This window comes from Myxine glutinosa, unplaced genomic scaffold (genome assembly GCF_964187855.1).
Source record: "Myxine glutinosa unplaced genomic scaffold, kmMyxGlut1.1 SCAFFOLD_1018, whole genome shotgun sequence".
NCBI classification, from domain to species: domain Eukaryota; kingdom Metazoa; phylum Chordata; class Myxini; order Myxiniformes; family Myxinidae; genus Myxine; species Myxine glutinosa.
Window position 1 is genome coordinate 39,643 of NW_027617113.1, and position 27,959 is coordinate 67,601.

Here is a 27,959-nt window from a genome sequence, read left to right on the forward strand (position 1 = left end):
ATATGCCGCAGATTTATATTGTCATGTCTTATTTCAAACAATATGTGTTAAAGTCAAAGCAGATAGAATGTACATGTGAACCCAAAACTAGCCTTAAGACTGATGTATTCATTGAGGTATTATCACGTCTAGGTCCACTCATTCAGGCTGGGTATGGATTTACAATGACAGAAATAAGAGAGATGATGATGAACCTTAATGACAGTGTGGAGGTTTATAATCGAGATGTTAAGAGAATTCTCACAGATTATTATGGCAATAGAATTCAAACCAAGCTGCAGCAGCGAGCCCGCCGGCTGGCATCAATGCCTGAGCTCATCAAGCTGACCGTTATACTCAGTGGATGCATTAGACATGAGGAAGTTGCGCCAGCACAGTTGCGGCATGCAGGGAGGACCTCAGCACCACCATCTGCCGAAACCTCAGAATCTATCGAAGCGTTGACATGTGATTTGGAGGAAGCTGATGATCGCCTCGTTCTTCACTGTGCATGGGAGGTGGATCGTGGGAGTAGTCGGCTGCTTGTGATCTCCAATGACACAGACACAATAGTGCGTTTACTTCGCTTTATCCCTCAATTGCGAGAGGGGTCTTCAAGAGTTGTGGGAAGAGATTGGCTCTGGTAAGCGCAGGCGTCATCTACCACTTCATGTTCTCGCAGATAAGTTGGGAGTGGGACTGTGCAGAGTCATAGTGAAGGCTCATGTCCTCACTGGCGATGATACGCTAAGCAAGATGGGCACAAAACACGCATCTCTGTCATATGAGCCACAGACGTTTCTGGCCGATTTTGCTCAGTGAAATCAGTTAACGGAAGAGGATGTGACGAAAGCTGAGGAGTACCTCGTTCATGTGTGGGCTGGTGCAAAGTCCACGTCAGAATCTCTGACCTTCGACCAGCTTCGAGTGGAGTGCCATATCCGAGCTACGACGCCAAAGCCCCTACAATCCCGACCCCCTACATCAAGTGTCATTCGCGGCCATATACAGAGAGCTTTTTTGTTGTGCGTATTGCCCTGTGCCTTCTCGATGACTTCCACTCATCTCCAGATCCAACAAACTATGGCTGGGTGATTGATAATGATATTCTCTTGCCTGCAAAATGTCTCAAACGACGACCCCACGAGAAGCTTGTCATCTGTAAATGCATGGGAAAGTGCGACACAAAGCGGTGCCCAAGCAAAAAGGCAGGGCAAAATTGTGTGATCTTTTGTCACAAGCAACAAGAATCAGTGTGTCAAAATAAGGAGTCAGCCAGTGACATCTATCTATAATTCCAGTAATCTCTGTGTGTATGTGTGTGTGTCTGTCTGTGTGTGTGTGTGTGTGTGTGTGTGTGTTTGTCTGTGACCGCTGTTTCTCGACAACTACCGGTCCGATATACTTGAAACTTGCCAGGTATATTGCTGGGGACCCGAGGATGTGCCTTTTCAAGGTTTGAAATTAATCGGACAAGTGGTTCCCAAGGTATGGTCACCGTACTCGCAAGCCGTTCGCTTTGGCTTTGCGAATGGACCAAACCATTTCATGTAAATAGAGGGGGGGGGGGGTTCTGTGGTCGTTATTGGCTTTGCGAATGGACCAAACCATTTCATGTAAATAGAGGGGGGGGGGGTTCTGTGGTCGTTACTGCCACGTGGTTTCAAAGTTGTTTTTTGTTGTTGTTGTTTGTACGCAAGTTTTTTTTGTTTTTTTTTGGCAAGGAACGGGCACCCACGTACGGGCACGTCCTAGTATATATAAACAAGGAAAAAAAGTAGCCAAAACACAAAATTTATTCGCTTAATAACATAAATAACATAATAAATAACATAAAAATATAGCAACACACACACACCCACACACTCCTACACATACATACAAACCTACACACACACACACACACACACATATAAATTTTTATTTACCGACGATGTTATAAATGTTCATCTCTCTTTAATTCCAGTAATCTCTGTGTGTCTGTGTGTCTGTGACCGCTGTTTCTCGACATCCACTGGTCTGATCTAATCGAAACTTGCCAGCTATATTGCTGGGGACCTGAGGATGTGCCTTTTCAAGGTAGAGCGAAGACCGAAGCAACGGTGAAGGTTTTTTTTTGCACGTACACGCTAGATAGCCCAGCAGATATGTGAAAAAATTGTGCTTTTGGTGATACAAGCATGAAATTTTGAACACTGATAGAGCATACTACTAGGAAGATTTTTGGATATAGGGGCATTCAAATCTTTTCCTAGGGACAAAATGGCGGCCATTTAAAAAATGGCCGTTTACGGATAATAAGATACACAGTACCGATGTCTATAAAACTAGATTTACTTATTGCTCAAGCACACCTATGATGTTTTTTTCACGTAAACAGGTTGTAAGATCATAATTAAATGTCAACAAACTCACATAACATTTATTTGGTCCTTATTCTTTACAAAAATAATTACTTTTTGAGCTATTTTGAGCAAACTCCAGAAACACAATGGAAATGAAGTGAAAATGCCACATTAACGCTGTGGAAGTGACTTTCACTATAACACAGTCTACAAAACAGTCTTCCACATGTTTGTGTATATGTAACAGGTGTGTTATTCCTCCTGTATACTATCGTGTGCACTCCCCTGCACAGTGACACAGAGCTGAGCACTGGAGTGCGGCCTTAACACACTTGCACTGTTTCCTGCAACCCTTCTTGCATCCACATCTAATCAATTGTCGGCATGCCTCAGTTGCCTCTGTGAGGGTTGTCCAATATATCCCCCAGCCGTTATTACTCTGTTTCCAACCCCATTCACTTGGCGATGGGAGCTCAGGTGCGCAAATCATCATCTGGCCCCAACAAAAGCCGGCTTGGTAGGCAGCTCTCTTGATGTGTTGTCTGAGGGCTTCTTGCGTTGGTGGGATAGCCTCTATTGATCTACCAGTCTGGGTGAAGAGATGCTTGCGGGCATCGTTAACATGTTCCTGGCTGCTTGTTCGATCGTAGAGCAGAACAACAAAACGCTCCAGTGGATCCATGTTGTCATTTGCAGTTGAAATGGTTGGTGTGGCAGCCAGTGCGCAGAAAGCTGAGGTGACCTCATCATAGGCTTTCCATGTTTCCCATGCTGTTTTCTTCCCCCTTCCGCCGAAGCAGGACACGGTGTCACACCCAGTGAAGGCGTGGAAGAATGGCAACCCTCGGCACTTGTTTGGTCCCAGTGCCACAGCCATCTCGTGAGCTGCCAAGTGCCTGAAATTCTTCCCTGTGCCAAAAGCAACCCAGAGTTCATCGATGTCAAGATATCCAGTTGCTGCCACTGCAAGGATCAAAACATCTGTGTCCACTGTGCGGATTGACACCTTGGTATAGCCCTGTCTGACTGCATCTTGGACATGGAGTAGTATCCTTGTATCTGCCTCCTCGTGACTACACGGGGAAAGACCAGTAACATCTCGTGGCTGTGTACAAAAAACTTCTTTGTGGTTTGTGGTGACGATTTGCTTGTCAGTCTCAATGTTTGCTATCCTCGTTGCTAGAAAGTCAAACAACTCCACCTTGTTCTCGTCTATGCGAAGGAAGGCCTGCCAGTTTCGAGGGATGGAACTAGATGGCTCAACTCGTCTCCTGGTGCCTTTACCCCTCGTCTTCCTGGTGTCGGCTTTCAAACTGTCTGGGAAATATTCATCCCAGATAATATCAACCCTGCTCTTATTTTGTATCTGAGATGTGATGTATGGCAAGAATACTAGTGATGCATACTCAGAGAAGGTCTTCGCATTACGAGGTGCCAGCATGTTCACGATGGCTGCTCCATCCAGGATCATGACTTCAACAGGGGGGCTTACATCATCATTTTCCCATGAGGTGATCAGATCTTCTAAGCACCCAACCAGATCAGACTTGGTTCCAAGCCGGATTTTGCCCATTTGTGACAATGCAGGGGGACAAGCTTGGTTTTCATGTGCAAAGAATTCATCAAGATCTCCATTCCGTGTCTGGGATGCAATAAACAGCCTGGAGAACAGAACGCAGTCATTCTTCAGAGATACCACCTTCAACTCTGTTCTTGACTTCTCTCTGACTGGGGGTCGGCTGAAGAGAGGGAGATTGTTTCTTTTTATTGGGTCAGTGATAGGCTTTGTCTGATGTACAAGCCTCTCGTTCACATATGTGTCATACTGTTCTTTTCCCAGCTTCTCGATCTGGTAAAGGGTGTTGATGACTGCTGGGTCTGCCAGGTCTCTGCTGTCTAGCACCAAGAGATCTTTGCTGTCGTCACAGAATGGGTTCCCCATCTCTCCTATGACACGGGTGAGTGCTCTCACATCTCGAGCAAAGGCTACCTGCGTGTGCTTTGTCTGTTCATGGTGTTTTAGTTCAGTTTTCCTAATTCTTTTTTCTGTTGTGGCCTCGAACTTATAGATCAGTTTGGCCATCTCTGGACCAGACACCATCCATCGGCGCAAAGCTGCAGCATTCTCCGTAAGACCTACAGCCCCTCCATCACCTTTCACCAATGCATTATTTTGCTCGTGTGCCTGGTCTAAGGCTATGGCAGAGAATGCACGTGTAGTCTTCTTCATGGTGAAGTTTCCTGCCAGAAACTGTGCGTATACAGTTGGATGCTTTGTTGCAAGTGTCACCATGTCGCGCAAGTGAACTGGGATCCACCTGGCATAGTTTGTATGTCCCAAGGCGAAGAACCATGGTACAAGCTTGGTCAGAGCATCAGTGTACAGTTGGAAGTTTCCTTCACGGACGGATCTCACATAGATCAGGACTGCCAGTTCTAGCTGCATAATTAGGAACCAGAACTGAAACTGTGGACTTGCATTGGCTTGTTCACCGCACCAGTCATCTAGTGGTATCGTATCCTGTCCCTCATCTAGTCCACTGGTGTACTGGCTGTAGGCTTCCTTCAGGAGAAGATAGAGAGTACTGGCTGTGACTTGGTGTGCTCGTCGTGTGCGTGTCACATGGGTCACTTTCAGGAAGGAATCAGCAGTACCACTTGTAGCAACCCCTGCAAGCATCAGAACGCCTGTCCACCCACTGCTATCCAGAAGGTCACCGAGGGTTTTCCATGCTGCCATCTCAATATGGAGTCCACCAAAGACCATGACGAAGTGATCTTCTCCGTGTGTTTCTGGCCATCTCCATTGGATCTGTTTGGCAAGTGTGTACAGTGGCTGATCAAGTGTGATTACAGGGATCTGACCTGGATTCAGAATATCGATTGCTTTCTTGATGACATCCATGGAGTGACGAATCATTGCCACAGATTTTGCCTGGTCATAGAAGAGAGGCAGCAATGAAGTTAAGGCCACACTACACTCTGGTTCTTCTGGAATAGACTGCTTGCTGGCATGGTATCCAGCCCATGATACTGTCTCGTCTCCCTTAAGTGGTGTGTCAGATAGCACTGTCTTCTCCATCTGCTCCAGCCACCTGTCAAAATGCAAGATAATGAACACAATTAAGAACAAACAAGTCCACACAAGTTAACAAGTCTTGGTTATTTAGGTACACATATAACTGTCCACAGTTCAAACACAATAATCAGTTACCTGTACTCAATCTGCATTGCTTCAGGGATGAGTTGGCAGTTGCTTTTGTTGGGACCCGCTAGCTTGGGTACAGGTGGGTCACATTTACCCAGAACAACAGGAGGTACGATGGTGTATGACTGTGGCAGGTGTGCATCTGTTGTTGATGTGTCATCTGGGTTTACCCGTTGAACTCCACGGCTATCGCTATTTGGGTGCTGGAAAAGTGAAATGCCAGTGCCATGGAAGGAGTCGTGGGCACTTGTTGAACTGGGGTTATGATCAATGTTATCCACTGCCCCAGTTGTGAAGAGGTCACTTTTTAGCTCAGGGGGGCAAACTGTACCCTCATTTTGGAAGAAACAGCAGATTCTGTTCCCCAAGTCCGTGGAGATGCTAAGCACCCTGTCATAGGAGATCGAGAGACCCAGGTTGAACATAGTATCAACCAGGTCTCTTTTTCGAGTCTTTGTGTGGATAAGGGTGCCCAGGTACACAGGCAGGGGAGTCTCCCGATTGTGACTGTGCCTCGTGGACGTGGTAGTACTGCTACTCTCTCTGCGGCGTGAGTAACTGTTGAACATAAGGAGTTGTGAGATTGTGAGAGTAGGTGTTGATACCGACGAGTGGCTTGACTGCTCTTGGATGTTAGGACCATTCAAGATCATAGAAACTAGTGATACAAGCGAATTAGGTACCGAATGTTCTTGGCAGTGGGCTTCAAATGAACCACTAAATGTTGAGTTCATTTTCAACATGTCTCTACGAACTATATTTGCGGCTCTAGCAAGACAAACTCCATCACTGTCAGTGTCGTGATCACATGCCTTCTGAAGGGCTGAGCCAACATCCTGGTTGAAAGCAAGCAGAATATCTCGACCGGACATGTGCTCCTCTAGGTCTGGAAAATATGTCATGATTCGATCTTTGAGTTTGGTGGAGTGGACACGCCTGGTCAAGACTGTTCCAAGCTGTTCCAGCCTGGTGGTGTATAGTCTTGCTAGGTCTACCAGCTTGAACACTGGTGTCACAAGAGCATCTGTGCGGGCATCATCGATGTAGGACACTAGCTCTCCAAGTGCTATACCGTGATTGATATCATCTTGTTCATTCAGTGTTGTGCTTGTGGCCCTTGCTTTGTTATAAAGTGACACCAGACACTTCACGTGGTACTGTGCATCTTGTGCTATAAGGTCACCTGCACTCAGTTTAGCAAGAAGTGCCTGATCTCCTAGTTTCAGGGCAGCTGTCCTGACATGTTTATCGAGGTCGAAGGTGGAAGCTTTTCGCAGAGAATTAGTACCCGCTGGTTTGTCACAAAAGAAACACTTTTCAGGCTGTGGCTGTGTGTAGTCTACATGTACTCTGTGACGGGTGTACTTTCTTGAGACACTTGCGGTTTCTTCACTAGACGTTTCTCTTTTTTGTGCCCGATGCAGTTCAGTTTTGTTGTATTTCAGTCTGCATGAATCATGCCACTTAGCCTTGTGGCTCTGGAAGGTTGACTGGATACCTTCACCATCGTCCAGGCGGGACAGTTCTAGAGATTTTGGCAGGCAGCCCATCTGGCTGAAGGTGAGGAGATAATCTGCAAGAGTTTGGTATCCGGACCCTGTGGTTCGCTTGGAATCAGCTGGACAGGCAAGGGCCTCATCGGTGACCTCCTGACATAACACACACTTCTCCCAATCTGTCAGATAAGGCATGTTTGTTCCAGATGTACTAGGGCTTTGGGGGTCTAATAGCTTGAAATTTTTGTTGGCCATTGTCAATTAAGCATTATCCACCACCACCATCCAATCAATATACAAATTGGGAACCAAATCTAGGTAGCTACTACAGTCAATGAGCGAAGGTGCAGTGCAGTCGAGTTATCATCTGAAAAAGAAATACATACATTATTATCATAAATATAGTAATTCGCTTTCGTAACTTTTCACTAGCCTTGCATTGTTCCTTATAGTCACCTAGTCTATGATAGGAAAGTTCATAAAGCTACATCAAAGTTGTTCATATAAAGGTATTGAACCAAAATTACACCCAGGAGAAATCAGATAGTCATGCAAAGTTAAATAATTAAACCGCTAGACCAGTCCTGTCTATTGCAATGGTAAACCATTTGTTCTGCCCCTTATAGGCCACCGTAGATTCCAATTTTGAACCCAGTATGAAGGTATTGCATAGCATGTACATGACAATTTATAATATGCTCATTACATTGTGTTTCAATAGCAGCACAAATGACAAGTCTGAAATAATAGGTAAATATGTCCTTCTTAGCCGCCATTTTGTAAAATGGCCGCCATTTTGGGCCAAGGAGAAATCTGGAATGCCCCTACATCCAAATTTCACTGTAAGGGTATGCCCTAACTGTGTGCCAAGTTTCATGCTTGTATCATCAAAGGCACAATTCTACCACAATTCTTCACATATCTGCCGGACTAAGAGCGAAGGAGCCGCCTGTGTGTTTGTTGTTTCTGCCTCGGGGTTTCAAAGGTTTTTGTTTTATTTTTCTTTCTTCTCTTCTCTTTGTGCTTCTCCTTGCGATGGAATAGCAAAAAGGCAAAATATGTTGGCACTAATAGAGTAATTGGCCAATAAAACTAATTTGCGATTAATCGTAACTGCGATATGCGACCTTCCTGACAGTGAGGACTTAACTTCCGGACTTACGGATAGTGGCAACTTACTGTCTCGATTGTATCTTACCACTATCTTACTTTCTTATCTATCTATACTGTCGTATCTGGCTTATACTTACTGTCTATATTATCGATTGATTGGAGTTAAACACAATGCCCCAATCCATTTGTCGTTTACGAGAGCGAAGGAAGGAAACTGCGCGTCGTGCTCGCGCTATGGAATCTGACGAAGCACGAGCTGCTCGCTTGGCAGAAAGCACTGAATGCGAGGCACGGCGTCGTGCAGACGAAACGGATGAGGAACGAGCTTGCACGTACGCCCACGCACGAACGTTCACACACATACGGGCACGCACTTACGGGCACGCACTAGTCTATCTATAATTCCAGTAATCTCTGTGTGTCTGTGTGTGTGTGTGTGTTTGTCTGTGACCGCTGTTTCTCGACAACTACCGGTCCGATATACTTGAAACTTGTCAGGTATATTGCTGGGGACCCGAGGATGTGCCTTTTCAAGGTTTGAAATTAATCGGACAAGTGGTTCCCAAGGTATGGTCACCGTACTCGCAAGCCGTTCGCTTTGGCTTTGCGAATGGACCAAACCATTTCATGTAAATAGAGGGGGGGGGGTTCTACCGTACTCGCAAGCCGTTCGCTTTGGCTTTGCGAATGGACCAAACCATTTCATGTAAATAGAGGGGGGGGGGTTCTGTGGTCGTTACTGCCACGTGGTTTCAAAGTTTTTTTTTTGCACGCACGTACGGGCAAGCACGTACGGGCAAGCACGTACGTGCGGGCACGTCCTAGTCTTGAGTAATGCAGATAAGACAGTACATTAAATCATGGCTGTTTAAACAGTCGGGATGGGACATGATAATTAATTGGATTATCATATCTTACCACTCTCTGTGCTTGAAATATATTCATACCATGACTGGCGATCATTCCATCTGTGCTGTGTAATATAATTCTGCAATGTTTTTTTTACTTTCATTCTTGTTATTAAATTTTTTTGTCCAAAAGTAGCTAAGATCTAAATGTTACTGTTACCTAGGGAATGTCATTTTCCATTTCAAAGCAGAAAAACGGTTAAAATACCAGAATTTGGTACTATTCTGAAATGAAATTTGTACTTTATGTTCTATATCTTACATGTTAATACATTTTGAATTGCAAGGCTGAAGTGAAATTAACAGTTTGAGAATTGATGAAATAGAAAATGCCCTTTCTTAAAACAGAAAATGACAGGCTCTAGTTTCCCGAAAGCCAATATTATTAGGTATGAAATACTATATACCTACACAATAGACACTAAAATCGTAATCCATCATCGTTTCTATCAAAAGGTACACATATTTTCATGATTGACGGACTTCATGTAGCGGCCATCTTGGATTTTAATGACTAGTCAACATCTAAAATGTTTATTGATGGCACCACTATGTCAGGCATATCTGAAACCCCCAAAATAGACACCAAAATCATCACTCTACTACATTTGTATTCAAATTTATACACGTTTTCTTGATTGACAAACTTCTGGTGGTGGCCATCTTGGATTTCGGTAACTAGGCAATGTCTAAAATATTTTTTAACAGCACCACTGTGTTCGGCATACCTGAAAACCCCATAATATACACCAAAATCATCAATCTACTATGTTCCTATCAAAACTTATAGGCATTTCTTGTTTGGCACTGGCCCCGTGGCGGCCATTTTGGAAAATGGCCATTTTCCAGCTTATGCTACAAATTCAGGAATTCCACCTAGTAGATTATTGAAGCTCGGGGTATCCCATTCTCCAAACAACTGTCAAAGTCTATGCCTTCTGAGATGTATACAGGTTTCTATGCCAGTGCCAGGACTATAAAGGGTGGAACCAGTCTTACATGTGTACCAACATCCCAAGAGTTCTGACTTGTCGAACTATCCGGCATGGATAAGATTTCTCTCCGTCCTCCAGGTATTTCAACCTCCTTGAGTACAATTTCCTTCTGATACTCCATGTCCCATTCCTTTAAGTCCCTTTGATACTCCAGGTCCCGTTCCTTTAAGTCCCTTTGATACTCCATGTCCCGTTCCTTTAAGTCCCTTTGATACTCCATGTCCCGTTCCTATAAGTCCCTTTGATACTCCATGTCCCGTTCCTTTAAGTCCATTTGATACTCCATGTCCCGTTCCTTTAAGTCCCTTTGATACTCCATGTCCCGTTCCTTTAAGTCCCTTTGATACTCCATGTCCCGTTCCTTTAAGTCCCTTTGATACTCCATGTCCCGTTCCTTTAAGTCCCTTTGATACTCCATGTCCCGTTCTTTTAAGTCCCTTTGATACTCCATGTCCCATTCCTTTAAGTCCCTTTGATACTCCATGTCCCGTTCCTTTAAGTCCCTTTGATACTCCATGTCCCGTTCCTTTAAGTCCCTTTGATACTCCATGTCCCGTTCCTTTAAGTCCCTTTGATACTCCATGTCCCGTTCCTATAAGTCCCTTTGATACTCCATGTCCCGTTCCTTTAAGTCCATTTGATACTCCATGTCCCGTTCCTTTAAGTCCCTTTGATACTCCATGTCCCGTTCCTTTAAGTCCCTTTGATACTCCATGTCCCGTTCCTTTAAGTCCCTTTGATACTCCATGTCCCGTTCCTTTAAGTCCCTTTGATACTCCATGTCCCGTTCTTTATGTCCCTTTGAGACTCCATGTCCCATTCCTTTAAGTCCCTTTGATACTCCATGTCCCATTCCTTTAAGTCTCTTTGATAGTCCATGTCCCGTTCCTTTAAGTCCCTTTGATACTCCATGTCCCGTTCGTTTGAGTCCCTTTGATACTCCATGTCCCGTTCCTTTAAGTCCCTTTGATACTCCATGTCCCGTTCCTTTAAGTCCCTTTGATACTCCATGTCCCGTTCTTTTAGGTCCCTTTGATACTCCATGTCCCGTTCCTTAAGTCCCTTTGATACTCCATGTCCCGTTCCTTTAAGTCCCTTTGATACTCCATGTCCCGTTCCTTTAAGTCGCTTTGATACTCCATGTCCCGTTCCTTTAAGTCCCTTTGATACTCCATGTCCCGTTCCTTTAAGTCCCTTTCAGCTTTCCTTTCCTCTTGTTCCTTTTCTGCTTTCCATTCCAACTCTTTAAATCGTTCCTGGCTCTGCAGTTGCATCTCCATTTTCCAGAGCTCCATATTTCCTTTTCCCTCTGGTACCCAATCCAATGCTACCTCTTCCCATTTTCTCATTCCCACGAAATATTCCACCACCAACGTCTGTATCTCTGCCTTCTTCATATTAATTCGGACCTCCAAGTTACAGTATTTGACCAAAGTCCTAAGTTCCGATCTTTTTAACGCCTGGAACTGTGCCTCGTTAGGGGACGTCACAAAATTTTCCACGTCACCTGTCTCCTCCTCTCCCTGCTGATCACCTCCTCTCTCATCTTCCGGTTTCTTTGCCGCGTTTTTTTCTTTTTCCTTCACAAACATTAATTTTTACCTTTTACAAAAGTCATCTCCATTTCACACAGAAATCTTAACAACAATATTACCTGAAACTAAAAATCCTAACAGTATATAATAAGAACAAGGGCGGAAGTGACGAATCCGAAACATGTGTCATGTCACATGTGGAAATTGTGAAAAAGTGAAATCATCACATGTGTCCAACACATGTGACAAAAATGCAGAAACGAACTCTGAGACCATCAGGTGTAGATCCACCTTGGGTCATCCAGTACTAAATCCATAGACCATAGAAATCAGTGCTTCGTTTGTGTGAAGGAACGAGATCACACAGGTGAACATCAACTACTACCTGTGAGTACGAAGGATAATCGACAAAATGTGATATGGGAGCAAGAAAAGGTACTCAGTGATGATGATATGGTGCACCGTATGCAGGTATATGGTAACAATTGTGGTGACGTGATTGATAATGAGTTCAGGTACCACAAGTCCTGTGTGTGTACAAATATGACAAAGTCTAACCTGCAGATGAAACACACTTGTGATCCAGTACATGATGATACTCTGCAGTAGTTCACCTCTTACAAAGATGGTAACTTATCTGAAGATCCGAACACAATCATCTTTCTGAGTTCACTTCACCACAAATACAGGTGCTGGTTGTCCGTACCTCGTATAGTGAATACCACTTTATACAGGTGCTCCATTCTCAAAAAGGAATGAAGAATACTCCGCAGACCGTGGATCAAAGGTCATGATAGTCCTACAAAAAGGTAAATCTTCTATCATTTGTTCATCAGATATGTCAACAGGTTATCTTCTATCAAAGGTTACCTGCCTGAAGAAACGTGCAGAGGAAAGCGGTGACGAATCCACAACCACAGGTGCTAAGCCTGAAAAGAACGTTATCTTCCACCATTCTGCGAAATCATTCCGGAATGATGTGAAGGACACCTGTGAGAAACAGAGTAGAAGAAGAACCCAGAAGATGATCCATCGCTGTTTATTCATCGCTGTAATTCTGCACCTGAATGTGTACCTGTGTCCCTCTACATCTACAATCACGTGACCTGGATGGTGAATGATGCAACTCCAGAGATGAATGAGTCAGACTTAAAATTGGAACTGAGTGAGAGAAATCGGGAAAAAGTGCTGAATATGGATCAAGGTATTTGTGCACCTGTAGAAGGTATCCCCACGAGCATTTCACACCTTAAAACAAACCAGGAGTAAAGAAAGAGTTTAAATATTGAACCGTTTTATCAATATCATCAGGTATCAAATAGCCAGAGATGTATCGCTTCCATGTCACGGACTAGTGAGGAGACCAGGAACAAGGTGAGCTCTTGATTCCCACAAACCTTACAGGTGGAAAATTCACTCAAAGTGCCATTGATAACCTGGACTTCCATGAACACACACTGGAAGGTACAACGACGCGTGGCACCGCCCACAACATCCACCAACATTCAGGTAACGATGATGAGGTATTGAAAGCTGTTACATCAGGACCATGAACCAAAACACCTGGTGAGCTCCATGGGCAGGAATTCAGCACTTCCAGACTAAGGTGAGTGGTCTAACCTTGAGAGATCGACAGCAAAGTCGTTCCTTGTGCGGCCGGAAACTTGTACAAGAACCAAGAACGACCAATGTGTCTTGTGTCCATCAAAATGGTCCTCGTACTAAAAAGGTGTGTGGAAGGTGAAAGAGCTGGCAGGTGGGAACAGCACCTTGAGGAATAAACATGCTGCCACACCTGATATCTACTGGACACAGTAAACACGTGGCAGGTATCCCACAATACCTGATGGTGATGAAGAAGCATCCACCACCAGATATAGGTGCAGAATTCCAACAGGTACATTTCACTGTGAGTGAAACTAGCGGTAAGTTCAATGGTGTTTGAACTGACGAGGCTTCAGAACAGAACCCGGTATGGTGTTTCATCATGGATTCTTCTTCTTCTTTTGAATGCGGCACAAGGTGTCGGGGTCGCGTCATTGACTGAGTGCAGGGACCTGTGCAGGTTACGGTGGAATTGTTCTGTAATTGGTTCAGGATGCCGGCGATAGCTCACCTGCTCATCACGAAGGATACTTTGGGATCTTTAACGTTCACCAACTAATGTCGGGAGACGGGATTCCCGTTTCACGTTCATCCGAGGGACAGTACGCGCATTGGTGGATTATCCCACCTGTGAAACACCGGGATGAGCCCCGACCGCACATTGATGGATCATCCGACCTGTGAAATCCCAGGATGAGCCCCTACCGCACATTGATGGATCATCCTACCTGTGAAACACCGGGATGAGCCCCTACCGCACACTGATGGATCATCCTACCTGTGAAACACCGGGATGAGCCCCCTACCGCACACTGATGGATCATCCTACCTGTGAAACACCGGGATGAGCCCCTACCGCACACTGATGGATCATCCTACCTGTGAAACACCGGGATGAGCCCCCTACCGCACATTGATCGATCATCCTACCTGTGAAACACCGGGATGAGCCCCCTACCATGCATTGATGGATCATCCTACCTGTGAAACACCATGATGAGCCCCCGACCGCACATTGATGGATCATCCTACCTGTGAAACACCGTGATGAGCCCCCATACCGCACGTCGATGGATCATCCTACCTGTGAAACACCGTGATGAGCCCCCTACCACGCATTGATGGATCATCCTACCTGTGAAACACCGTGATGAGCCCCATACCACACGTCGATGGATCATCCTACCTGTGAAACACCGTGATGAGCCCCCTACCGCGCATTGATGGATCATCCTACCTGTGAAACACCGTGATGAGCCCCATACCGCACGTCGATGGATCATCCTACCTGTGAAACACCGTGATGAGCCCCCTGCCGCGCATTGATGGATCATCCTACCTGTGAAACAACCTTGTTTTCAATTCCACTGCACATTGTTCCCTATTGTGACATCACAAAGCACGTTTCGTACATGTTGTATCGCAGGTTTTTCACTCACGATACAAACGTAATACCTGGGAAGATTCGTCATTCAGGTTGTAATATCAACATTCAATGGCGTCGACGTGTAAAATTAAAAAGAGAAGTGAATTGGTGAATGTTAACATGAAGGTGTTGACCTGTTCTTTGTTTCAATATCCAGGTATAGCTAGATCTAAGTCCCCACTACCAAAAATTGTAGGGTCGAGTTTCCCCCAATTGGAGAAATTCGAGAGTGAACCCCAACCTGTCCCTCCCGGAGTGCAATGTCGCCCTGAGGGTAGCACCTGTATGATCACGGTTTACCTCCCGCCAGGTGAATATGAATTGTTAATCACAGTACATGATGCGACGCCTTCTCTGGAATTTGCATTCACGTGATGACGCTAAATTAACTTCGTGACGTCAATACACTGGTGATAAAATGGTGATTTTATCTCTGTGTTTTGATTGGATGGAAGAGATTTCCACAAAGATAAAGATTAAAACCTCCGTGAGAAACAATGAGAACCTGACGTTTCAGGTCAGGTATGAACCCTTCATCGGATCAAAAGAGAGAGTAACACCCAAAAGGTCACCTGGCCATGTTTCCAACGGTGTGATTCGCGATACCTGATGAACGTTCTGTTAATTCCATCCAGGGCTCCACATTCTACCTGTGATCCAATCCAAACCCACCGTCACCTTCACGATTAACGCCGGTGCTCTATTCCAGGTAAACACAAAGGGTTTCATCTACCTGGACGGACTTTCTTCACTCAAACATCCCATTCAATGACGCTTTGAAGAAGAAGAATCTATTGCATCTGAGGAGAGTGAAGAGTTCGGGTTAAAGTTCATTTCACATCAAATAAGATAAACAATGAACTTATTAAATTATATAAACTTTATTATAATATAAACATAAATCAGTAATCACATCGTCATGAACAGGTAAATCACATCGTCATGAACAGGTAAATCACATCGTCATGAACAGGTAAATCACATCGTCATGAACAGGTAAATCACATCGTCATGAACAGGTAAATGATTTGATTGATTTGACCCAAAATAACCGGATCAGTTTGTGATGAAAGTTTATTTCACTAAATGTACAAAATGAACGGGTCCATCAACATAATAAACCCAAATAGCGGGTTTAACGGGGACCATGAAGTTCCCCCTGAACACGTGCAGGACCCGCGAGTCCCCGAAACACGTCAACTCTCCCGCCTCGCAATCCAAGAAGAACCCAAACCGTTCAGGATCCCCCGGGACGGACAGGGAGGTACATTGATTGTTGTGATGTGCGGAGAATTCGTTATTATATTTCTCTAAACACCAAGACTCGGGATTCCCTCCCAACTCGCTGTTTCCCCCTTTTCTCCCCATGGAGTTTAAACAGATTCCGATTCTGCACAAACTACTCGACCTCACATCGACCTCCCAGTAATGACGACCTGAGGAGAAACAATCACGGGAAACAACTTGTGTATAAACATCAAACCGATCAGGATGTTCCGGGTACTGATTCTCGGTCCTGGTTCCAGTCGCCGTCCTGAGATCCCCGGAGATCTTGATCCGTCGATGTGCAGAGTTTGGGACCAGACTCGGGCTCCGTCCATCTGCGGACACGACACGGGGTCACGGACATTGTTAGACAAACGGACAAAAACACAAACACATTAATCTCTATCACAAAAAATCTTTTATTACAACAATTGTTTTGTTTATTCACTTCACGATTTAACAACTTTATTTGTTTATTCACTTTTCGATTTAACAACTTTATTTGTTTATTCACTTCACGATTTAACAACTTTATTTGTTTATTCACTTCACGATTTAACAACTTTATTTGTTTATTCACTTCACGATTTAACAACTTTATTTGTTTATTCACTTTTCGATTTAACAACTTTATTTATTTCGCAATGAACAACTTACATTATTTATTTATTTATTTCACCGAGAAAAACTTCGAGGAGAGTGGATCGGGAGGGGAGAAGACGAGGGAGGAGATCTGTGAGGGAGGAGATCTGTGAGGGAGGAGATCTGTGAGGGAGATCTGTGAGTGAGGCGAGAGGATGAGGAGGGGACAGAGGTTGAGGGGCGGCAGAGGTTGAGGGGAGAGGGGTCAGAGGTTGAGGGGAGAGGGGTCAGAGGTTGAAGAGGCAGGAGGGGAGGGGAAATGAAAATCTAGCAGGTGTGACACTGTTTAACAGGTCGACACACACATTGATGAGTCACTCTGCACCTGTGAAACACCGGGATGACAGTTTATAGCTCGGTCGGGATTCAAACCCAGGTTAGACACCTCAGAGCGAGTGTGGATTCCTCTCAGACATCGTGCTTGTCCTGTTACTTTCATCCTCCATTTGCTTTCCCATTCCGGAGATGTCTCCATGAAGCGGGCCACCGTATCACCATGGAAACCAAGTGGTTTTAGCACTCGACGTTGATTGTTTTACACGTGTATTTATCTCACCTGGAACGAAGTTCAGGTGAGCTTATGCGATGACGCGTCGTCCGTCCGTCTGTAAACACTTGAAACTTCTTCTCCGAAACCGCTGATGGGATTGCGACCAAATTTGGCACAAATGATATTTGTTGTGACTAAAGTTTGTGCATGGCATTAAAAAACTCGCCGTCTAAGGGGTTTACCGGGGGTCAACTGGATCCAGGTTTAACCCCCAAAATAGGAATTTGCTTTTTCTCAAACGACACAAACGATTTCGATGAAACTTCACCACAACCTTCATCCCCCATGATGTACCTGAGTTTATTCAGGGCAATCAAAAAAATCTGCTCCTTTGGGGATCTACGGGGTGGGGGGTGTGAGGTGTTGCCCCAGGGTGGGAGGTGTTGCCCTGGGGTGGGAGGTGTTGCCCCGGGGTGGGAGGGGTTGCCCCGGGGTGGGAGGGGTTGCCCCGGGGTGGGAGGGGTTTCCCCGCGGTGGGAGGTGTTGCCCCGGGGTGGGAGGGGTTGCCCCGGGGTGGGAGGGGTTGCCTCGGGGTGGGAGGAGTTGCCCCGGGGTGGGAGGGGTTGCCTCGGGGTGGGAGGGGTTGCCCCGGGGTGGGAGGTGTTGCCCCGGGGTGGGAGGGGTTACCCCGGGGTGGGAGGTGTTGCCCCGGGGTGGGAGGTGTTGCCCCGGGGTGGGATGTGTTGCCCCGGGGTGGGATGTGTTGCCCCGGGGTGGGAGGGGTTGCCCCAGGGTGGGAGGGGTTTCCCCGCGGTGGGAGGTGTTGCCCCGGGGTGGGAGGTGTTGCCCCGGGATGGGAGGTGTTGCCCTGGGGTGGGAGGGGTTGCCCCGGGGTGGGATGTGTTGCCCCGGGGTGGGAGGGGTTGCCCCAGGGTGGGAGGGGTTTCCCCGCGGTGGTAGGTGTTGCCCCGAGGTGGGGGGTATTGCTCCGGGGTGGGAGGTGTTGCCCCGGGGTGGGAGGGGTTGCCCCGGGGTGGGAGGGGTTGCCCCGGGGTGGGGGGTATTGCCCCAGGGTGAGAGGGGTTGCCCCGGGGTGGGGGGTATTGCCCCGGGGTGGGAGGTGTTGCCCCAGGGTGGGAGGTGTTGCCCCGGGGTGGGAGGGGTTGCCCCGGGGTGGGATGTGTTGCGTCGGGGTGGGATGAGTTGCCCCGGGGTGGGAGGGGTTGCCTCGGTGTGGGAGGGGTTGCCCCGGGGTGGGATGTGTTGCGTCGGGGTGGGAGGGGTTGCCTCGGGGTGGGAGGTGTTGCCCCGGGGTGGGAGGGGTTGCGTCGGGGTGGGATGAGTTGCCCCGGGGTGGGAGGGGTTGCCTCGGTGTGGGAGGGGTTGCCCCGGGGTGGGAGGGGTTGTCTCGGTGTGGGAGGGGTTGCCCCGGGGTGGGAGGGGTTGCCCCGGGGTGGGAGGGGTTGCCCCGGGGTGGGATGGGTTTGCCCCCAAAATATGTATTTTTTTTTTTGTTTGTTTTATAATTTTATTTTATATATTTTATTTTATAAACAGGATTGTAAATTTTATCTGGGACGAACGAGCAATTTATACCGGATTATGTTTCAGAACGAACCACGATTTGTCAAGAAAGACCTTGTTCTGATTACATCGTTGGTGAGAAGGGGAGGACGAGAGAAAGAGGGGAATGGGGTAGTGGGGAAGAGAGAGAGAGAGGGGGGTGGGGTAGTGAGGAAGAGAGAGAGAGGGGATGGGGAAGTGAGGAAGAGAGAGAGGGAAGGGGATGGGGTAGTGGGGAAGAGAGAGAGAGGGGGGGTGGGGTACTGGGGAAGAGAGAAAGAGGGGAATGGGGTAGTGGGGAAGAGAGAGAGAGGGGGGGTGGAGTAGTGGGGAAGAGAGAGAGAGGGGATGGGGAAGTGAGGAAGAGAGAGAGGGGATGGGGTAGTGGGGGAGAGAGAGAGGGGGATGGGGCAGTGTGGAAGAGAGAGAGGTGGATGGGGCTGTGGGGGAGAAAGAGGAGGGAGAGAGAGGGGGATGGGGGAGATGAAGGGAGAGAGAGAGAGAGGGAAGGGGATGGGGGGTGGGGGATGAGAGAGGAGGGAGGAGAGGATGTGGATTAAGAAAGGCCTTTAATCAGCAAACACAAGTTTGGACTAACCCCTCCTCCTGGTTGGACATCGTTCAATTAAACAAACCTTGGGTTTTGTGACACTTGACAAGAGGGAAAATCGAGTTGGAAAATAAATAAGTGGAATAGAGTGAAGGAAAATATGAACAGGGAAATAAAACAGAAGAAAAAGGAAAGAACGAAAAGGAGAAAATATGGAATTTTAAATAATCTGTAAATGGAAGGAAGAAGAAGAACCCCCTCCTCATTTCCCTTCACTTACAAAGTCTTCTCAAGTTGTTCTGATCCAGCTCCACCTTCTCCGGATGCTCCACCGGTCCTTCTGTGGAAATGATTAAAGATTAACAAAAATTACAAGATGTGAAATTCTATTGTTTTTTTGTTAATGAAGATTTATTTTATCTTTTAACGAAAAATCTAAACACAACAAACATGGGGGAAGAGACATGGAACCTCCATTTTGTATTAAATAAATTATAATTTTCATCGATTCATGAAGGAAATTTCCCAACATTGTCCTTACACTTCCCTCTCATGTAGTAAAATGGAGTGATCGCTCATTCGTTTTCTCCACAAGATAGAATGAATCTTTCCTTCTTCACTGGAATTAAACATCACATGATTCCAGGAACAAGTGAATGATTCAAGAAACATGTGAATGATTCAAGGTACATGTGAATGATTCAATGTGCATGTAATTGATTCAAGGTACATGTGAATGATTCAAGGAACATGTGAATTATTCCAGGTACATGTCAATGATTGAAGCAACATGCGAATTATTCAATATGCATGTGAATGATTTTAGGAACATGTGAATGATTTATGTTGATGTGAGATCGTTCTTGGTGAAATTAATCTGTTGATCGCTCCGTGATAGGTCAGTGCACCTGTGAAAAAATTATAGATTGAAAAATTCCCTTTACCAACTCAGTATTTTTAGCTCACCTGGACTTTAGTGCGGTGAGCTTATGCGATCGAGCATTGTCCATAGGTAAGTGAGTGAGGGAGTGAGTGAGGGACGGAGGGATTGAGGGAGGGAGGGATTGAGTATGTAAACACTTCAGTCATTATCGCTTGAACCAAACACATGATGTTGATGAAAGTTGGACATGAGCTTCATATCTGACGCCTAATGAAGGTGAATTAATCACATCAAAATCTGCGCTCAATAAGGGGAACTACGGGGGGTTTGACCCCCAAAATAGGTATTTGATCTCTTCTCCGAAACTACACACACAATTTTGAAAAACCTGATCACAACCTTCATCACCCATGATGCACCAAAGTTTGTTCACAGCATTAAACATATCATAGTCTGAGAGGGTCCGTGGGGGGTTGAGCGACTGTTGCTCCTGATCCAGGTGAGCTTCAGGACCCGCGGTCCTATTTATTTTTTAAGTTTCCCTGGATTCACCCAATGGTTGATCGATCCAAAATGGAAATGACTGAATTATTTTGTCCAGCCTTTCATAATGTTCATTGATCAGTTGTTTTTATCATAACAATGAATAAATTATTTGAAGAATGAAGTGAGAACAACTCATTCACCTGACATGTTCCACGTGACATATCACTGTGTAATCAGTGTGTGTGTTTCATGTACAACACCTGGAAATATTAACCTAAAGTTTCTGCTTCGTTTGTGATGTTCCGTGAACACTTCACTGTACAGAATTCATTTTAACAACTTTTACACAAAGATTCTCCACTTTTCCAAACTTTTACAATTACAGTTCATGAGAAGAATAAAACAATGAATGAATGAATGATCAGTTACATCGACCTGGATGTTAAATTTTGCACAAACACCAAGTTCATGTCCTGAGTTCACATTCTCAACTAATGACCTCATTCACCTCTAAAATGTTCGTTTTCGGCACAAAATAAGATTTCTCTCCCTCACGGGCCGATCCGCCGACAATCCCGGATCACAACTTTGTGGATTTCATGTTATGAATTTTATAATTGATGAAAAAGGATTTAAATTATGTTAGTCTTGTATTTCTGGTCCATAATGTTTCTTTATTATAACAAAATTAACTAGAACGGCACCTGGTAGAGCACATACCTCCACCAGGCTGCACAGTTTATGTTTTGTATCCCCTGAAAGACCGGATCTGGATCCAGACCTGAACCAAAGTCGAATCAGCTTGTTATTGTCGCACCCAGCCAACTCATTCACCAAGTTTTGTCATAACTCATTCACAACTTTTTGAAATATCGTGGAATGCAGTGTATCGTTTTTGGCCCCAACTCTCAATGATGTGAAATCAGTTAAAAATTCTCTGTTCCAGATCTGGATTCCGATCTTCACCAAATCGGATGAATTCGTCCTCGTCACACACCCAACCTATCCACAAAATTCCGTCCGAATCCATCCACAACTTTTTGAGATATCCTGCTCACAAACAAACAAACAAACAAGACAAAGACATAGACAAGGGTGAAAACATAACATCCATCCACCTTCAGAGGCAGAGGGAATACATGGAATGTAAGAAAGTTATTTACTGGAAATTTATATTTCCGGAGTAGAACATATTTTAGTTCCTCATTCACATCATCACCGATTTTTCCAATCACAATACTTTGATTTCCTGAATCCATGCTGGAATTCCAACCTATAGGAAAGGATAACATTAAAACGAGATTTTAGGTGTGACAAACAGCAAATGCAAATCAAAATGGCCTCCAAATCAAGCTACAGATGGTGTATCATCCATCGCTCAAATTCATTACTCGACAAACTTGAAAGTTCATAGAACATGATACTCCACGCAGTGTTCAAGTTTTTACTTCAAGTTTTTACTTCAATTTTAATAATATAAACAATTTAAAGATCATTTTTAAAATCTGGAAGTTTAACGCAACGACACTGTACTAGCACGACCATACTGTACTAACACGACTACACTGTATGCAACACCACACTGTACTAACACGACCACACTGTATTAACACGACGACACTGTACTAACACGACGACACTGTACTAACACGACGACACTGTACTAACACGATGACACTGTACTAACACGACGACACTGTACTAACACGACAACACTGCACTAATGGCGACACTGTACTAACACAACGACACTGTACTAACATGGTGACACTGTACTAACATGGCGACACTGTACTAACACGGCAACACTGTACAAACGACGACACTGTACCAACACGACCACACCGTACCAGCACGACTACACTGTACTAGCACGACAACACTGTACTAGCACGACGACACTCTACTAGCATGACGACACTGTACTAGCATGACTCCACTGTACTAAGACGACGATGAGTCACAGTTGAGGAGATGGAGGCCTTATTGATCACCATAGGACACAGCGTCACTCGGCATCTTACAGAAGCATATCGGTGGCCTCTTCTTCACCCTCTCACGTGGCACTCCCTCTCATCATCGTCATCATCATCATCATCGATATTGATATTTGTGGAGCCGATGGCCCCATAATGATTGTTTCCATGGATGGGTTTCACAAAGTACACTTATGCAGTACCCCTTCTCGCCAATGTTTAGATATTTGGCTAAAAGATAAAAACAATCTTCAAAAGCATGAAACAAGAAAATTTCACATCTTGTAGTTTTTGTTCTTCTCTAATAATTTCCACAGAGGGGCCGGTGGAGCATCCGGAGAAGGTGGAGCTGGATCAGAACAACTTGATAAATCTTTGGAAGTGAAGGGAAACAGAACCAGGGTTCTTCTTCTTCACTCCATTTACATATTATAAAAAATTCCATATTTCCTCCTTTTAATTCTTTTCTTTTTCTTCCATTTTATTTTCCTCTTCATAGAACGGCTTCGGGGTCACGACCAAAATTAATCTCTTGCTAGATGTCGACATATAACATGGTTCTTGGAAGTATTATGAAGGTGATTTGTGTTATTGTAGCGACCCATGGGTCCCCCAAGCGAGACCAGCAGCAGAATCTCCTTGCTCCAGCCGGTGACGTCACCGGCGGTCAACCGCGGTGCCGGGGTGGCTGGTCACGTGACCACCAAAGCGTGCCGCGCGTGCGGTTATAATCCTTTGCACCTGTCGGTCACGTGACCGCCGAAGCACGCCTCGCCTGAGAGGCGTGGCTTTCGGTTTTGGTTGTGCTTTCTGGTTTGGATATATATGCAGCCCGATAAACGGGCTTTTCAGAGTTCCCGAGTTGGTTTTTACAATAAATATCTTCTCGGACGAGTTTGTGCCTTGCCCATCATTTTGTCCGTCTCATGCTGGAGCACGGGCTCCTTCATTATAGTGTTAAAGTTTCTAATTGAAAAAGGTATATTTATAAATTGATTCAGGGTTTTACCGCCGTTTTCCCCAGTGTCTATTACATCACCCCATCTTACACGTTACATGAGTTCTTCATGCCTGTTGTTTGTGTGATTTTTTTTACCCCATTTCCTCCATTCTTGATCCCTCTGCTCTCTTCGATCTCCGACCATCTCTAATATATCGAGGATGAATCCCTTCTTACAGTAATTCCTTCTGATCAAACTCCCAAAATCTCGACTTACTGCAAATATCTGATATTTTATCTGATTTGTGGAACTGCTTTCTGGAGACGATTCAATCCAAATTTTCCTTCCAGGAACTACAAGTGCGTGTTACACCAACATATTGTGACATCTCCCATCACTACCTGCAAATATTTCTGCGCTTGTGAACCCTACCTCTCCCAGGCCCCGTGGTTTCAGATATTTCCTCCCCTCCCATCTTTAGTTTTCTCCTGTTTGTTGGATACCTTGCTTGTTGCATCTACCTGTTGTGTACACCTGTTTCCCCACTGAAACCATGTTTGCGTTTTTCCCTCTGTAACCTCACTCATCGTGAGCCATGATATGGAACATAATAAAAATATTATCATTTTTCCTTTTCTAGAATCTTTAAAGGTGGATGGAGGTTATGTTTTCACCCCTGTCTGTCTGTCTGTCCGTTTGTGAACAAAATATCAATAAAGTTGTGGACGGATTCAAACAAAATTTGGCAGAGCTGTAGCGTATGTGACAGCGATGAAATGATTAGATTTTGGTGAAGATCCGGATTCGGATCCGGCTAGTAGAATTTATTGTGATTCTTCTCCATTGGGAGATAACACCAAAAACGATACATAGCAGGATATCTCAAAACGTTATGGACGGAATTGGACGAAACTTGTTGGACTGGTTGTGTTTATGAGAAGGAAGAAACAATTCAATTTTGGTGAAAGTCCGGATCCGTATCCAGCTAGTAGAATTTTTAAAGTGATTCTTCACCATTGGGACATAGGGCCAAAAACGATATATAGCAGGGTATGTCAAAAAGTTGTGGATGGATGATTTTGATTAAATGTGATTCTGTATTGTGATTGCCTTGTCTACTCTGGGATACAAAACGCAAAGTGTTCACCTGGCGGAGGTATACTCTCCCATGAGTGCCGTTCTAGTCTCTTCCTGTTTCTCTTTCATATTTATGCCACGTTTTGTGTTCCCTTATTATTTTCTTTATAAAATGTCCAGTTTGTGTCACTCACTCTGTATCTTCTCAAGAAAGTTCTTATTGAGTGTGATGAGCTCATCCAAGTTCTTCTCCTCCTTCGAGAAGTCCAGAACTGGGAGCGGTGTCCTCTTCATGGATTTAAAGTCTGACATGGTCTCGAGCCTTGGAATAAAAAGGAAAAACATCAGTTTTAGAAATTCTTGGAGGAGAGAATATTGTTAAAATAATACATTTTTACAAATCAAAACAAGTAATCCGGAAAAGAATGGTAAATAATTAAAAATAGAAAATAGATCGAGTGAATTTTTGTATTAATTTTTATTTTTATTCAGAAGTCTCGATTCTAGAGGAGCCGAATTGAGAATAAAGTAAACAGGTAGGGAAAAAACGATGAACAGGATGGAAAGAGAGTGTCAGTGAGGGTTGTAGAGAATGAGGTGTGTGTTGGAGAAAGAATAAATCAATGATGAATGAGATGATTGAAAGATGAGATGAAGAGCACGAGGCAAGAAGCAGATTTGGTCAGTCAGTTGGTCATGGACTCGGCTTCCTGGCAGGAGATGGACAGAACAAAGGCCATGTGATGGGATAGAAAACCGTCTGTCTGCAGAGAGAAGACCTAGGTGAGAGTATCCCCAACAAGGTGTTTGTGGTGGGACTTGGGACAACACCATTCTCAGAAGTAATGTTTGTTACCATCTGTTCGTGTTCCCATCTGAGCTCCTCGGACAAGATGCAGAGAATCCAGGTTCAAATGTTATAAACCATGTTTTTGTCCACTGTCCATCAATCTCCTTTCTAATTCATGTATCCAGGTTCAAATGTTATAAACCATGTCTTTGTCCATTGTCCATCAATCTCCTTGTAATTCATGTATCCAGGTTCAAATGTTATAAACCATGTCCTTTGTAGATCAATCTCTTTGTAATTCATGTTGATGTACACCATATACTAAAGCATTTGTTCTGTACTGTTCGACAGTGTATCATGTTCCGTGCATGGATGACACTTGCATACCTATGATACCATATGTAAGAAATTGATTATTTTCTCTGACTCTGTAATGTTTGTTGGGTGGGATGTTCATTGTGAAAGTTGATGAGTGGGAAGATGACAAGTGCACCACCGGTCAAAAGTTTTAGAACACCTCAATCTTACCAGTTTTTATTGAAATTTATACAGTTTAATGTCTCAATGTACTCTGAAATTAAGCATAGAACAAATAAACAATTGGAGATAAAAAAAGAAATCATGGAATCATTGCAAAGAAATTGCAAAGAAAGCCAAGGTGTCAGTGAGTACAGTTTCCTACACCATCAAAAGGCACTTGGAAACTGGAGGAAACTCTGCCAGGAAGAGGTCTGGCAGAGCCAAAGCCACAACAGAATCAGAAGACAAGTTTCTGAGAGTCAAAAGCTTGCGTGATAGGCGGCTCACAGGACAACAGCTTCAAGCACAGCTTAACACTGGTCGAAGTAAGCAAGTCTCAGTTTCAACTGTGAAGAGAAGACTTCGAGCTGCAGGTTTGACAGGTCGAGTGGCAGTAAGAAAGCCATTGCTAAGATGGCAAAATAAGAAAAAGAGGCTTTCCTGGGCCATGAAGCACTGCCAGTGGACTACTGAAGACGGGAAAAGTGGAAGAAGGTCTTGTGGACCGATGAATCAAAATGTGAAATCTTTGGTTCATCACGCAGGGTTTTTGTACACCGCCGAATAGGCAAAAGGATCATTCCTCAGTGTGTGACACCAACTGTCAAACATGGAGGAGGAAGCATGATGGTCTGGGGCTCTTGCTGGCTCCAGAGTCGGCGATGCACAGAGTGACTGGCACCCTGAACCAAAAGGGCTACCACAGCATTTTGCATCGCAATGCAATACCCTCTGGTATACGCCGAGTTGGTCAGGTGGTTCATCCTGCAGCAAGATAATGACCCAAAACACACCTCCAGGCTATGTCAAAACTACCTTCGAGGAAAAGAACAAGACGGAAGGATTCAAATCATGGAATGGCCAGCACAGTCTCCAGACTTAAACCCCATCGAGCTGGTTTGGGATGAACTGCACAGAAGGGTGAAAGAAAGCAACCTTCAAGTGCAACACATTTGTGGGAACTTCTGCAACAATGTTGGGAAGAACTTCCCGAAATATATTTGATTTCCATTGGAGAAAGAATGCCACGAGTGTGTTCGGCGGTTATATCTGCAAAAGGTGGCTACTTTGCTGAGTAAAAAAAATTTCAATTAAATGTTGTTAAACAAAATGATTCTATGATTTCTTTTTTATCTCCAATTATTTATTTGTTCTATGCATAATCTCATAGTACATTGAGACATTAAAGTGCGTACATTTCAATAAAAACTTGAAAAATTGAGGTGTTCTAAAACTTTCGACCGTTAGTGTATTCTTGGGGAAAATGCCAGGAGCATAGAAAAGGCCCCTCTATATGGTATGTGCTTTGCGGCAAATTATAGTAAAGAAGGGACATTCTGAAAAAATCTCGTGTGCATGCTGGACTACCCTTGTGTTCTTCGGAGGAACCAAGAAATGCTCTAGAAAGTTCCTATAAAGGGGCACCCTATATCTGGCAAATAAAATACATTTGCTTCTTCTTGCAGCTGTATGAATCAAATTGGCGCCGCATTATATGTCAATATACATATGATTTTTTATCAATATTCATATTACTTTGAATTTCTCCGAGCAACGCCGGGTTCTTCAGCTTGTGTTTTATATTTTGAACACAAGAACACAAATCTCTTTGTTAGCACTTCCAAAAACCTCCAGTTTAGCAGTATTTGGAGAAACGCAAATTTCTGCTATATTGACCAATCAAATTTGCCGTTCATGCTTTCAACCTTGGAAAATATCGAGATCCAGACAAAAAAATATAGATCGTGCTTGGAAACGCAAACCAAGAGTTGAAAAGACCCTTCCATGCCCTTTTCTCAAGACAGTGTGGGGTAAGGTGTTTTATGAATTATCTTTAGAAATGGTTTGGAAGGGAACGAGGAATAAATAGAAAGAGCAGTTGAAGAAGAAGGTGAGCAGAGATCATGGTTGGACATGGAGAGAAGAAGGTGAGCAGAGATCACAGATGGACATGGAGAGAAGAATCAATAAGACCGAGTGGAACACGGGCAAATTAGCAGAACAGAATATTCAAGGATGTTTGAGACTTCGAGTGTATCAATGAACACAGTAGATCTCGACAATTTAGAAGTCAATAGTTTTAAGTTGATGAGGATGGGAAAGAATAAAGAAAAGGACAGAAAGGAATGAACTAAACAAGATAAATTCAAATGAGGCTCAATGAGG

The 27,959-nt window shown here is 44.6% G+C and overlaps 1 protein-coding gene across 4 annotated transcripts in view; it reads right to left on the reverse strand.

Moving 5' to 3' along the window:
* Positions 1–15,472: 15,472 nt before the first annotated feature.
* LOC137418437 (E3 ubiquitin/ISG15 ligase TRIM25-like) overlaps positions 15,473–27,959 on the reverse strand; it is a 32,498-nt gene continuing 20,011 nt past the window's right edge. For 2 of the 4 annotated variants that reach the window (XM_078769051.1, XM_078769050.1), the window contains exons 6-8: positions 24,679–24,806; positions 19,402–19,461; positions 15,473–16,211 (exon numbers count right to left, since the gene is read on the reverse strand). In XM_078769051.1, coding sequence (XP_078625177.1) covers positions 15,685–16,211; positions 19,402–19,461; positions 24,679–24,806 — 715 coding nt within the window. In that variant the 3' untranslated portion in view covers positions 15,473–15,684. The remainder of the gene's footprint in view (positions 16,212–19,401; positions 19,462–24,678; positions 24,807–27,959) is intronic. The other 2 variants (XR_013621604.1, XR_013621603.1) reach the window with 2 other exon arrangements.